Source organism: Perkinsus marinus (genome assembly GCF_000006405.1).
Source record: "Perkinsus marinus ATCC 50983 genomic scaffold scf_1104296947650, whole genome shotgun sequence".
Classification (NCBI taxonomy): Eukaryota; Perkinsozoa; order Perkinsida; family Perkinsidae; genus Perkinsus; species Perkinsus marinus.
Window position 1 is genome coordinate 46,778 of NW_003210538.1, and position 13,765 is coordinate 60,542.

At 50.4% G+C, this 13,765-nt stretch overlaps 2 protein-coding genes across 2 annotated transcripts; both read right to left on the reverse strand.

Moving 5' to 3' along the window:
* Positions 1 to 101: 101 nt before the first annotated feature.
* On the reverse strand, positions 102 to 9,393 carry Pmar_PMAR020066 (hypothetical protein; the record flags this gene model as incomplete). Its single annotated transcript, XM_002779246.1, has 40 exons — positions 102 to 257; positions 302 to 396; positions 1,284 to 1,346; positions 1,552 to 1,661; positions 1,730 to 1,853; positions 2,113 to 2,194; positions 2,262 to 2,365; positions 2,415 to 2,713; positions 2,766 to 2,872; positions 2,920 to 3,032; positions 3,286 to 3,427; positions 3,472 to 3,605; positions 3,649 to 3,805; positions 3,961 to 4,060; positions 4,106 to 4,261; positions 4,312 to 4,406; positions 4,756 to 4,879; positions 4,922 to 5,005; positions 5,054 to 5,105; positions 5,155 to 5,278; positions 5,358 to 5,517; positions 5,778 to 5,932; positions 6,127 to 6,393; positions 6,547 to 6,669; positions 6,762 to 6,891; positions 7,023 to 7,124; positions 7,174 to 7,248; positions 7,301 to 7,374; positions 7,421 to 7,600; positions 7,774 to 7,864; positions 7,898 to 7,983; positions 8,034 to 8,098; positions 8,148 to 8,248; positions 8,289 to 8,377; positions 8,422 to 8,556; positions 8,603 to 8,692; positions 8,737 to 8,811; positions 8,849 to 8,946; positions 8,994 to 9,106; positions 9,152 to 9,393. The coding sequence occupies 40 exons, from the start codon at positions 9,391 to 9,393 to the stop codon at positions 102 to 104; spliced, it is 4,872 nt and encodes a 1,623-aa protein (XP_002779292.1).
* Positions 9,394 to 9,988: 595 nt separating this feature from the next.
* Pmar_PMAR020067 (H+-translocating inorganic pyrophosphatase TVP1, putative) lies at positions 9,989 to 13,693 on the reverse strand (the record flags this gene model as incomplete). The annotated part of the gene is made up of 22 exons (XM_002779247.1): positions 9,989 to 10,217; positions 10,258 to 10,464; positions 10,772 to 10,938; positions 10,982 to 11,114; positions 11,161 to 11,266; positions 11,318 to 11,415; positions 11,465 to 11,560; positions 11,602 to 11,686; positions 11,785 to 11,870; positions 11,918 to 12,002; positions 12,052 to 12,119; positions 12,163 to 12,253; positions 12,305 to 12,370; positions 12,419 to 12,510; positions 12,572 to 12,685; positions 12,730 to 12,821; positions 12,869 to 13,010; positions 13,055 to 13,168; positions 13,217 to 13,305; positions 13,351 to 13,461; positions 13,512 to 13,586; positions 13,634 to 13,693. The coding sequence occupies 22 exons, from the start codon at positions 13,691 to 13,693 to the stop codon at positions 9,989 to 9,991; spliced, it is 2,406 nt and encodes an 801-aa protein (XP_002779293.1).
* Positions 13,694 to 13,765: the final 72 nt, after the last annotated feature.

Here is a 13,765-nt window from a genome sequence, read left to right on the forward strand (position 1 = left end):
AGAAGCCTTCTATGTCATTACCGCGCGCCACATAATTCAACATCGATATGAGTCAGGCGATGCACTACATTTACAGAACAATTGTCAGTGGTTCAAGGTATTTACTCCTTGGCAAGGCACTTAGAATAGGTAAAAACAGCACGCATGAATGCGACTCCCTCAGAGTTTCCAGCTTTGCACTGAGCCGTCTCTGGGCTTCCCCACGGCGTTGCGTCAGGATGTCGAATCACCGGCTGGACTGATCGCTCTACGGCCATCTGAGGAACCATGACTATCTAGACATGCCAACAAGATACCCTACCTGTCGTTTCAATGCCTCACTGTACCTGACACGCTGCTGCCCCCGAACATTCGACCGTCTGCTTCTGCGCAGATCGGCCCTCGGCCCACTCTCCTCTGAGAGCCTGATTGAGATGCTGACCCGCACATTCCGCTGGGATTCACATCTACTCAGTGTCACAGCACGCCCCTTGGTCCAACCCTTCCCTTTTTCGTTTTCTGCTACGCTGGCCGTGAGATTCGGAGGTAGGTGACGGACATTCTCTAGACATTACGTGGCCTCTCCCAAAATCCATCCACTCATCAACGCAAGACGACAACAATGCATAATGCAGCATCGCAGCCTAATACACGCAGGACATGGCAACCATCCGACAGTGCGGGCAGGCTTCCTGATGGAAGGATCCCGGGCAAGTTAGACATCATGCGGCCATATGCGAGTAGTGATGCAAGAGTCAGATTCTCGTCAACTACACTCTTAGGTATACCCTTCAGAAGCTCCTTATCGTACGGCTTATGCGATGTCGTTGATAAGAACCGTACACTGCCCACTGGATTCGGCCAAGTACTGAGTGAACTAACCTGAGCAACTTCGTCGAGGACCATGTGCAATGCGAAACCTATCTCACTGGAACGAATGCCCGAAACAATAGAGTCGTTGCAGCTCGGGAGGAACAACAATCGGCTGCTGCTGAAGAAATACAAGGTAATGTCACTGCCTCAAACATCTTAAAATAGCATTGAATGAAACTGAGAACTGATCATTCCCACAACGGGCTCCCATCCATAGAAAATCTCCATCGGTTGCAAGAGCCCGAGGGAAAGTCATTCAAACTGTCAAACAATACACGATCAGATTCATCGCACTCAAAACGATTCGTCCTCATCCAGTTGGTCAGATCTACTTCACCTGATGCCAATCGCCAGCGACATGAATGAACACAAGGCAAATTTGAAGCCAGAAAAGTAACGTACGATTGCTGTTCACATCAACTTGACATCACCTGTCACGCTTGCGCTCAAGTCAGATGTATAAGAGTACCGAGAGGAGCTCGGACAGGTGGCTTCTGAGGAGGAATAACTCCATTGGGACACAACAACGTCTTAGGTCTTCGGACTGCTATTCAGTCCGCACAGCTCAGCGAATTTTCGTGAAAAAAAACTATCGACTGAATTTTCCCTAAGAGCACTGTAATATAAACATGTGCTTGAACAATGTAATCCTGACGCCCTCCAGACTCACATAATTATCATCCGAATTTTGCAGGTTACCGTCACCAACCGCCGTGGCATCCAAGTAGTCCTCTCCTCGCAGTATTTTCTCATCTTCCTCCCACCTCTGTCTGTTCTCTCGGATACGTTCACCACGCATACTGTCGTACCTAACAGTAGCAACATTGTTGTCGTCCAAGCCGGACAGAACGACCCCAAGGGGCCCAGGAAGCTATACCTCTTCCTGCACTGTCGTAGCTCCTCATTGTGATGAGCCATCCAGCTTGCTACAGTAACACCATCATCCAGGTCCGCTGGTGTCGTCAAACTCGGACTATTACGGCTATATCCACGAGAATCGCCTAAACCAGAAAATCACCGAGAGCAGCTCACGGTGAATCAGTGATGGAAAATACGCATATGGTGAACTACTATATTGTTGACAATATGAAAATTCCGATGAAATTTTGGGGAATATGTTGATTTCTTTACACTTCTACCCGCATTCACGTGTAAACTTCCATAACTAGTGAGGAAACTCCCGAGCTCAGCTGAGGAAAGCATCCATAAATTCCAACACAGCTAGAGTTTGCGTATTCACGACCACATCCTACTGCTTACATCCTGATACATACACCTCCGCCGTATCGATCTGTTGAATGTACTTCTTCTCAACCTTATCACACGGTACGGTCAAGTACAGCTGACAACAGAGCGGTCAAAACTACAACAGCGTTCGCCCTAACATTGAGCCACCGAAGACTACCTACCATATAGATTAGCCAAAGCCTAGAGGCCGCATAGTGCAGCTGAGAGTACCGCAGGAATGGTCGCCTATCCCAATTACTCATCTCTTCAGCCACGCACAATCGTACTGAAAATAGCCCGCGTACTACTACCATACCGCAAATGCAGCATCTTACTTCCGGCGAGATTCTCCCGTACTTCCACATGCAGAGGATTTGGGTAGCCAGCACTGACGTCAAAGAGAGGCTGGATGACCACACCGTCCTCCCGCACATCATCGCTGAATTTCTCCTCCACCAAAACATGCTGGAGTACGACCAACTTCGCGTAGTTAGCCGCGTTAATGCCGTAAACAACTTTGAGGATATTTGGATGACAGAGAACCGAGGTGAGGAACTGCCTTATAGCCTTCGGACCCTCTGAGCCGTTGAAGGACTGATCTGTACTGATGATACGATTCACCATTATCAAAAACCTGTTACAGAGAACAACAATATCAAAGCCCCAAAGGGCTACAGCGACCCTACACTTTCGTTGAAGTAGCAATCCCTATAATAGCCGGCGCCGGTCGCTCCAGGAAGAGGGAGATGTCACAGCGGAAGAACACATCAAAAGCGATAGAACGGTATGGTGACTGAGACTAGACAATACCGCTACACCGAGGGCTACATAGGGCTATACCTCTCCAGGTTGGAATGTGGTGAGAATTTCCTCCAACTCCCTGAGCCTGTGGATGCTCTCGATCATATGCACAGCATAGGCATCGGGAGAGGACAGATCATCCATGTCTACTCCTGAAAGATATCGACCAGCGTAAAGTCGTCACTCCCCCGTTCAACAATGCAGTTGTAACAGGGTAACAAGAACGTACACGATGTATTCGCACATAGAGGCGTCAAGAACATGACACAAATACTACAGTACAATACGTACTGTTACTATCACTATAACATAGCCCTGCTATACTGTATATACTACGACGATAAACACCTTCAATGAGGCGATTCAAGGACCGGCACATTAGCCTGACTATGTCATTATTATTACCTGGAGGATCGATGTACATAGGAAGCCAGAAGTACTTGTCATTGGTCTCATCACACTCCTCACTCAATGGGCCGAACACGTCCTGATAGTTACCTGGATCTCCACAGCCGTACTTCATAATGGAGAGGTAGTACTCAAGTGCCTACTAAGGCAATCACGTAACCACGCTGAGAATCGACTATTTACAGGATTCTCGCCAACATCCCTCCCCACGGCACGACGCAGCTCTGAGTTTGCCAGGAGCAGCTGAGCTTGCGACGCCGCATCCCCCATATGGCCGTACTTATTAAATGCCCCCCGTAGTAGCTTCTCATCGTCACCTACGAGTGCTACCCTCAGCACACTACCGGTCAGTGGCCTCACCGAAGAAGTCTATGATGTCATCAGCCGTCATGTTGAAGGAGGCGATCATGTCCAGCATCCACCCTCTCCGCAACTTGGAATAAAACTGGTCAACATCGTCCGTACGGAACTCCGAGGGATCATCAGGACTCGACATCTCCGTAATGTCGAAGTTGAACTGAAAGTGAACACTAGCAACAGTGCCGGACCTCTCTTGTCCAGGTCCACATTTCCACCACACTCATTAATCCTATTCAAAACCAACACCACTGGCCCGATAAGCTCCCCTCGAAGACCATCAGCATAGACATAAAAGGCAAAACATAAGCCTACCGCAATGCATGCTTGTTCCACATCCTTCTGCGAGGGCTCTATAGCATTACTCCTATCCTTACCACTCACTGCTCCCTTCTTCCTGCTATTGTGTTCAAACCTATCCACCATAAACTTGCCACCATCGATGAGGCAGTAAACCCACATATGTTGTTTAATCAGGTATAGGACACAGCGCTTCTGAAAAGCTGAGCCGTGCTCCACCCGCTTCAGAAGTGGCATCAACGAAGTCCTCAAACGGCTCCAAGAGTCCCCCTTCTTACCAAAACGATGCACAAAATCGATCTCAGGCACAATGCACCTGATAGGCAGAGGCATTCACCGAAAAGCCGAGCCTCCACATCAACCCACCAGGCACCGAGCTCATTGATGACCTTCACAAAGGAGTCGCCATCGAGATTAGACTGGCTCGATGATGACACCTCGTTCTGGTCTGACTTGAGAACCTATTAGCATACGGTTACAGTCGGTCAAGACCATATAAATACTCCTTATACCACATATGCTACAACTAGCAGTATCACTTAAGTTATAGTTGTAACATGGGCGGTAAGATGAATATGACTGATGAAGTGATTATCCATCATAGGCTTATATCAGTGTAAGTCGTCGAACTTCGAAAGTGAGTAAATTTAAATCGCCATTGCCGTATAATTTTAAAACATACGAACATCGCTACATTAAGAAAAGTCCATAACCCTAGTAAAGTGATAACTCTTTTGAGGACCCATAGAATGCCCAACACTGAGTTCCGCAACCCGACTAATCACAACGAGTATTAAAGTCAATTATTACCATTTTGATTCTCTCATGTATCGGAGTCTTCTCCTTCAGCACCTCAGGGGAGTAATCTGCCGCCAGAGCAGAGGCCTCCTCCTGTACTGTTATCTTTATGTTAGTAACCATTCTATCACCATACCTACACCAAGTACCATCCTTCCATGTAACAACACCGCCTTACGCATGCAGGACTATCGTCCAGAGTCGCAAGTCTATAGCATACCATCGCTTGAGGACACCACAGCCCTCGATGAAGCGATGGAACCTGCCGGCCATCAACTATCAGCCCAGAAATTTATCCCCTTTTTCCTACGCCCTCGTATTTTTGAGGCTCTTCTTGACATCCCTAATACCCTCGTACTGACCTGACCATCATCACCCTACCTCCAGCAGAATGCATTGGAGCACACCTACCAAACTTCCCCTGGATGTACCCTCGTACAACAGCCAATAGAGAGTTGGCGATGTAAAAGGGATTCTCCCAGTCTACCGTCAACATGGCCAGAGTATTCGGAATTCTCAAAACCATGCCTCTAATCTGATCATAACTACATTGATACCAACGCTGAAAGCCATCCCTAAACCTCCCTCTCTCCGACGAGGGACACTCAGCTTACCCTCTCGAGGACCTCATCATTTTGCTGTCCCCCGTTGGAGGCTATGGCACAGGCCGTCTCCTCTGCCCGACGAATAAGCTGACGACTCTGCTCCTTCTGGTAACTGTCGAGTTCCCTCTCCTCCTTGCCGCCCACAATAAACTGTATTCCCCGCACATACCTATACCATACCAAAGTCACTAATTTGCCACAAGGATGGTATATAGGAAAATGCCCACGCATCATAGTCACCAATGGCGAGCTTTTCGATGCAGCTGTCGACCGTGACCTCCTCCCCTTCAATAGCCGAGGACATACAAGCGACCGACACACGACTACTAGAGTGAGATGAACCACATCCAAGCTCAACAGGAGATGTATAGAGAGAAACCATTCATTAAGGAGGCAATCACAGTCAACAAAACTCCAGGTAGAAGTTACCACTGCAATATTGGTCGTAGTCGTCGTGGAGGTTCGAGGTCCAACACGGCGGTCGGGACCCAACCCACGATGCCGTCCTTATTCACCAGAGTCCAACCGCAGTTATCCTCGTCCAGCTCCGTGAGTAGGACCTCATCACCGACCCCCACGGACAGCTAACATCACCAATGAGCCCTCATATAAGGCGATCCTTTCATCCAATGATAATCACAAACGATCCATGACGCTTAAGCTCAACACTGCAGAGCTAATTGGGCATGGCAGTGTGCATGAAGTAATTGTCAACATTTTCCCATGCTATTGCGACGTTTGGAAAACAGAGATGAGATTTGCTCCTCGCCAAGCCTACCTGATTGTCATGCTCTCCAAGATCTGGAGTGTAGGAGCTCTTGACCATCACTGGATGGCCCACCCCTGGCCTCGATCCTGGTCCCTCCGTCCTCTCCGGGCACTGATCATTGCAATTCTCCGCATGCTGCTGTAACGAATCTAGTTCGGCTACGTCTCGCACTTGTGAACAGATAGTCCTACCCTCATCTGGGAACTTGGCATGACACATCGGGCAGCAGCCATCCGGTACAGAGTCGGCCTGGCGGTCATCTTCCCATTGTTGGATCTATAAAAAGAAGCGCCTCTCCCTCGCCATATACCACTCCTTCCCCAGCTAGCCCCACATTCAACGATGCACCAAGATGCTCTACTACCAATAGCAATAGCTAAGCTCAACCGCTTGCCAACGATAGTCTATCAGTACGCCCATTCCTATTACACTCCGCAAGGCTTCCACATGAGGACTGCATAGAGACGATACAGAGTCCATCAGGGGAGGTCCCATCGACCTTGGCGGACTGGGTGGTCCAGGAAGCATGTCTCGATCATCTGGCGTGAGAACCTGGCACACATACACTTCGCATATCCCTATCACTGAGGTAATGTGAATAACAAGACTATCAACCATAGAAAGGTCCACTCTTCCGCACTCACCGGCGTTGTTGCATTATACCTCTGACCATGGTCAGACGAGCTCGCTGACTTCCTATCGAAACTAATTAAGTCATCCTGTGCGGACCTCCAAGGGGCAGGGCGATCGAGGCCCTCGAGGCCCCAGAGCATCCTAGGATGAGGTTCCACCACAGGTGCATACTCCAAATGGTAGGTACGGGTAACCACATCTCGCAACGCAGTGATGCTCCTTATACAAAACAAGTACAGTTAACATAACACCAGCGGACCCCCTTCCCTTACTCTTGTCGACTCTCGTCCAACCGTAGACGTTCCTGCTGCCGCTCGGCCCTCAACGCCCTGAGCTCCTTCACGGACATCTTTCCAACATCCCCCTTCGTTAGGCTAAGACCCACCAGCAAGTCAATCTCTCAGCCAGTGGATCGCCCCTCACCCCCTGTACGGATTCTCTATTGGAAGGTCAAAGGGGATTGAGACCACCTGCTCGGCATCATCCAGGAACACAATCCTATGTAGCAACAACATGATTCCAGACCACTGACTACCACTCCTACTACCACCTCCGTTCAGTAGCCTCGAACCAGAACTTGGGCATTTCTCGATGGCCCAAGACAGGTCGAACATACCACGGAGCCTACAAAGACCTCCACGGCTCTCTGTCCAGTGCCCTCTCCCCCTACTGATCTTGACTTGGTGAATCTATCCCGACTCTCCCGCACTTGCTGGATGTCATCTCGATAGGTCCGCCCTTCATGGGCCCACCGTACGGACCCATCCCCAGGGCGTTGCGTATCGTAGCGAGACTCAGCTGGAAGGCGGTCACGGTCACTCCAGCGGCGGGACTCGACCCAGTGGGGCTCCTAATCAATAGAGGTGCTCAGCCGGACGACGTTCACCACACATTGCCACCTCGCGTGCATGATGCATCCATTGCCTCCTATAACCGTCAGAGTGCTGATGAGACTCCGGCCTCGCAGGTGGCACAGCCTAACCACGCCTCTCCACCAGGCCTGCCATCATCACACCACCTCACCCTCCTCGTGGGGTCATCAACCAAGTCCTCAGAGTAGTAGTACGCCCCATCATGCTGCTGCCTCGACTCATTATCGCGCATCTTCCTCAAACTCTCATCAACTACAGCCGAATGGTAGACTCACTTGACTGAGGGTTCGACAAGGGTCAGGTCCAAAGTCTTCCCTTCTCGAGGCACGCAGACCACCACCACCACGTTGAGATCTCCACTCTAAACACCGTACACTCCTTGTAAAACAGCCTGCAGCGTCATGAGCCTACCGGAATCCTCCCAAAGTGCCCCTGCCTGCCCTCTCGAGTGGCCATCATAGCCAACATAGGGAACCCTAAACAGGAGCAAGCTTGGACAATACCCTCAAAGCCTGAAACACATACATGTGGACATCATTATCAATTTGAGATTGTTGTTGTTGTTGTTGTTGTTGTTGTTGATATTCCCCTGCATAGTGAGCCTGCTCTCTGCTACCTTGGACCGGCTGAAACCCCACACCATCACCCCCTTCTCAACAACCTCACCCTACCGGCTGCTCTTGCCCTCGATTCATACCCGCCCCCACCATATGTTCATATCCTATTATTAGAGACCTTGGCTCCTGCGGAGGAGCCTAATCCATACCACACCTTTCCCACATCATCACAAACTTATCACCTGCTGCGCCACCTGACCTTGCTCTTGTCCATACCCTTGACCATCAGGATGCTGCATGACCCCCCGCAGAGAGGCCATGCCAACATGCCCAGTAAGAGGCGACCGAACATCCCCTTGATACCCACGACCCTCAGGCTGTACACGAGTAGCCAACTCCAACTCACAAGCCAAGTGCCATTACCTGCCCTCTAGGGTACTGGTCGGGGTAGGTATCCTCATACCCTTCCGGTTGCTGCTGCTGCTGCGGACTATCACCCTCCACATGTCGCTCCTGATCCAAGACGTAAGTCAGGCGGTAGTCCTGATTTGCATCACCCTGGTCAACCCTTCCTCCGGACCAACAACAGCATTCAGCATCAAATCTCGCCCTTCGTTCCTTTGCTGTTCCAGCTGCCGACAATATCTCCCTCTATAATTAAGTCCCTACCTTATGCTGGAGCATGGTCCACTCCTGTTTTAGATGTTCCAGACTGGGCTGTTGATCCAGTGCCAGGCCTTTACCAGCCAACAGCTCTTTTCCTATACCTGTTAGAGCCCGCCAAAGAGCCTGTGGACATCCGAAACTACACTACCTTGTGTATAGGGAGCGCACGCCTGAGCTTGTCGCTGGCCCGAAGCCTTACCATGCGAGGAGGTGCCCTGGTCTTGGAACATAGGTAGGAGATCCGTCGCATTACCACGGGTCCTGATAGACAATGCATGCCAACCTCACGACTGCTTTCCTGCGCACCTCTCCTCCGGATGACCATCACCCAGGTTCAAATCTTCCCGGCAGGATCCCTTGCCCTTACCGCCCTTATACGCCCCTTTGCCATCATCAAACGTGCCTCTACTTCCTTTATCATCCCCTCCCTCGCCACAGTTCTCACGCCTCCCTTTCCATTCACTATAGCCGTTAATTATGGGACTAGGGGCTGAGCCCTTAGGGGCCACAGGGACAGAGTTGCCACCCCTGGAAGAGAAAACCACCATTACAAGGCGATCAACTGTGTATGCACACAGTCAGCACCTTCCCCTCCAAGTGCTCAATCCACTAGGACAGGATTGTTGGACCGATGGGGTCGTCGTCGGCATCTTGGGACTAACACGAAGAGCAACACATGCGGTATGTGTTCCGAGCACAACCTTACAATAGCTAGCAAGTTCTAGTTTCAAAAACCAAACATCCGCGCAAATCGTCGAGAAGAAAACCGTCTCAGCATCAGTCTAATCCACCGCATTAGAAAATTTCTCACTACAACGTCATGGTATATACCATAAACCAGAAGAAATTTGGACACTTGATCTTCCCCAGATGCTACCCGTGACGTCAGTACTACCACTAACGACCACCCCGATTGAGCGTACATGTTGTGGTTATACTGGCAGGCCATCCATTGGGAACAGTGTCCGGTCTCTCTAAGCTCCGGACATATCACACGAGACCGATGGATACTCGGTGCCGCCATGGCAAAAACTGATCACCCCATTAAACGAGAACTTGAACCCAACACATTCATGACCAACTTGTGCAAAGCACCACACCCTTCCCATGCCCCACATCACTTCACTATCACAACAGCTACGCCTAAGAGCTGGGCCTCAACCAGATAGGACCACCACTGCTATTCGAGAAGCGTATGTCTATGATGCTCCCAAAGACTAGGGAAATGATGGCCGACAGCTTCACTAGAATATTCAGGCTAGGCCCCGAGGTGTCTTTCAGTGGATCTCCCACAGTGTCGCCTGTCACAGCGTGCTTATGTGCAGCGCTGCCTTTGCCGTGTTCAGGGCCAAGACCACCGGACTCGATAAACCTGCCCAAGACGTAAAACAACCCAGGATGTGCGTCCCTACTTCTTAGCATTGTCCCATGCCCCGCCAGTATTGGACATAGAGATGGCCATCTGCACTCCAGAACTGAGCGCCCCAACGAGAAGGCCAGCAGTAGCATTCTTCCCACACAGTATACCAAACACCAGAGGAGATAAGATCACCAATGCCCCGGGTAAGATCATCTCCTTCAGGCTGGCCGAAGTTGAGATTGATATACAGCGTGTGTAACTGACAAGCACAGCAGCGTTGGCTTCATCCTCTTCCCCATAGAGGGGCCAATGACATCCTCAACCCCATGACCAATGGGAAAAGTGTATACCATGGTCACCTTGAAAGCAGTGTGAGGAAATATGCACATGGCCAACTACATGCGTCGGTGACAATATGAAAATTTTGAGGGAATTCCGGTTGGTTCCTGTATACTTCTACCAGAATTCGCAAGCAAACTTTTGTAATTAGTGGAGAAACTCCCGAGCTCAGCTGCGAAAGTGCGACCGTATATTCCAATACAGCCTCCAACAGCACTCTAACCTACTCAGGGGGTGCCTCGCCGTTGATGATCTTAGGGAACTGCCTCATACACTCGTCCACCATGTCCGTAGCGGCCTTCCCCACGGACTTCATAGTCAGCGCCGAGAAGGCATACGGCATCATAGCGCCGTACAATATCCCAGCAAAGGTCCACGCATTCAATACATTAACCTACATACCACTCCTTTTCCACATCACGGTTAAGACCCCCCACCTTGTCAATATTAGCCCTAGTGCAAAAGGCGCCGAACAAGGCCAATGCCACCAAGGCCGCGCCCCCTATCGCAAACCCCTTGCCTACTGCAGCTGTGGTATTGCCAGCAGCATCCAAGGCGTCTGTCCGTCGCCTGCTCATTACACTGGCCATCCTCAAAGGCACCAAGACCTTCCTACCTGATAGATGGGCCGAGATTAGACATCTCAGCTATGCCTCCAGCATTGTCAGCTATTGGACCGTAGGCATCTATTGCCAGCCCTACACATAATGTAGAAAGCATACCTAAGCAGAGGCAACAGTAGAGTGAGAAGGAGCAGCTAAGACAGTCTTCACCTAGGGCAGCCAAGGCGATCCCGTACATACCACAGAACTCATGTGACACCAGTATGGTGACACTGAGGGCCAGGACGGGCACGATAGTAGAGAGGTAACTAAGACGTGATCCCAATACAGCAGCCGTGTCACCATGCAACGTGTCACCCCAGAGCCAGGCCGTATATGATGCCAGTAGCGGCAGAGGTCCTTTGACTGCGAGCTATGTCCCTCACTGGGCCGTAGCTATGACTCGTGAAGTACCTATGATAGCATGTAGCTTCCTGATACCACACCATGCCTACTCTGTGACCAACCCCACGAGGAGACCCGACCATAGGCCCATTATGACCGATACCATACAGGCGTACCTTACAAGGATAGCCATGCCTGGATAAAGAGGATACCCCCTCCCCACTACTACCATTCGACCATCTTCCCTGCATCTTCTTCCTTAAGACTCCGAGGCAGCAAAGGAGACCGAATACCAACCATGAACTCTTGTGGTAAACACACGTAGGAGAGACCAACAATAGCTGGTGTCATCAACAAGGTCGAGACGAACAGTAAGGCCCTGACCACACTCAACTCAGTGCCCCCCCAAGAACCCTTCGCTACTACTTCAATGACCGTTCAATGCATTCAATGTCCTTAACAGGCGTGATAAGGGGGACCACTAGTACTGTCATCCAACTCACAAATATACCTAGTATCATACCATTATCACAGAAAGCAGAGCTATACAGTAGTCTCACCCAATGAGGAGATAAGCAACGGGTACATTATCGGAGCTTCGTAGATATCGAGATGAGACAATGTAGAACTGAAACAACCCCCTCAAAGGCCGCCTTATAAGCTTCACGTACTTCCCAATCAGTACGAAAGCAGCACATGTCGCCTCAGCGAAGGAACCGAACAAGTCAGCGCCCATGCCAGCGATATCGCCAACGTTGTCGCCTGTAAACAGGGCAGGGCCCTATGGGACAATAATGCTCCTACTAAACCTACCAACATTATCTGCAATACAAGCCGGGTTGCGTGGGTCGTCCTCGTCCATACCATATTCATTCTTTCCTACCATAACACGAGCACATCATTCATATGCTCGAAAGGCTGAAGTACCGCTTAGATCCGCCCCGACATCAGCTGCCTTAGTATAGATACCTCCGCCGACTCGAGCGAAGAGGGCTATAGAGGAGCCTCCTAAACCGTACCTTACCCCAATAAGGAAGTACCCCAGCTGACCACGAGAAACAACGAGGGCATTGCAACTACCCAGCAAGGGCCTCAAATAGTATGCTCGGTCCGTCATAGCTGTTTCCTGAATTCTCAAACTTCATTATCGTATTAAGCAGTGCTACGAGGGCGAAAACAGTGAGTACCCCAAGACTGAAAAAACAGCGTAGACCACATCCAGGTGTTGGCCCTATTACCTCACTAGGGTGAAGCCCATCACTGACCCTCCTCGTATAGCTACCTCATAGCCCTTCCGCAGCCTCTTCCAACATTCATGAGCAGTACGGACCTTTAGGAGACTGCAAGGAAGGTGGGCCTAGTATAAGGACTACTTACGTTGCAGAAGACTGCGGTCCGCATGCCTATGAAGCCCGCGAGGCAGCTAGTTATGGCGCCGACCAAAAAGGACAGAGCCGCGAACCAGCTGGTGATAACTCCAATAACAATACCAAATACTATAACGTAGACAAAAAGGTACCTGGTTGAAAATTCCAAGGCGGAGCGAAGCTAGTGCCGGCCTACTTGTACTCCTCTATTAGGAAGGCAGTGGCTCCGTCGGCAATATGAGCACTAACTTCCCTCATCATCTTGAGGGACTTACCAACGGCATTGGACTTCCCCAGCAAAGGCGAATCCCTGATAGGCACCTCCCCGTATAGGCCCCGGATTGGCCAATGGTACTACCCGTCCGTTGAGGCCCCCGAGTCCAAAGCAGAGTCAGAGGAGTAGTTAACGCCGCTACCATCAATGGGCAACTTATATAATCGTGTTATCTGATAATGACTTAGTTCTGATAATCTAGTAGTGAGATAATATACCTCTATGAGGCCCCAGGACAGGCCAAGGCAAGAGGGTGCTACGACGAGGAGGATGACGCCCCAAAGGGGCATCAAGTAGGATCCAGGCTCTACATTCAGACCCGGGATAACCTGTGGAAATGTGAGCGTCACGCGCCACGAAATTACCAAACCATTAGTACATCTCCAATGGTGGGGCCTCTAGTCGAGGGATCGGCCTTCTCCCCCGTCTTGGTCCCCTCCGCGATGGCAAGTATCTGCGGAATACACTGAGATAGGCTCCGGGCTCTTTGGGAGGGCTCACTTGAAGAGAGAGAATAAGTCTAATGATATCGATCACGTTAGACCAAGAACTGTCATGCATTCCCAAAAGATGGCTGCCAACAGTGAGTTCATTCTGTATGGGTCGCCGCCGCCAGCCGAGCAAAACCCAAGT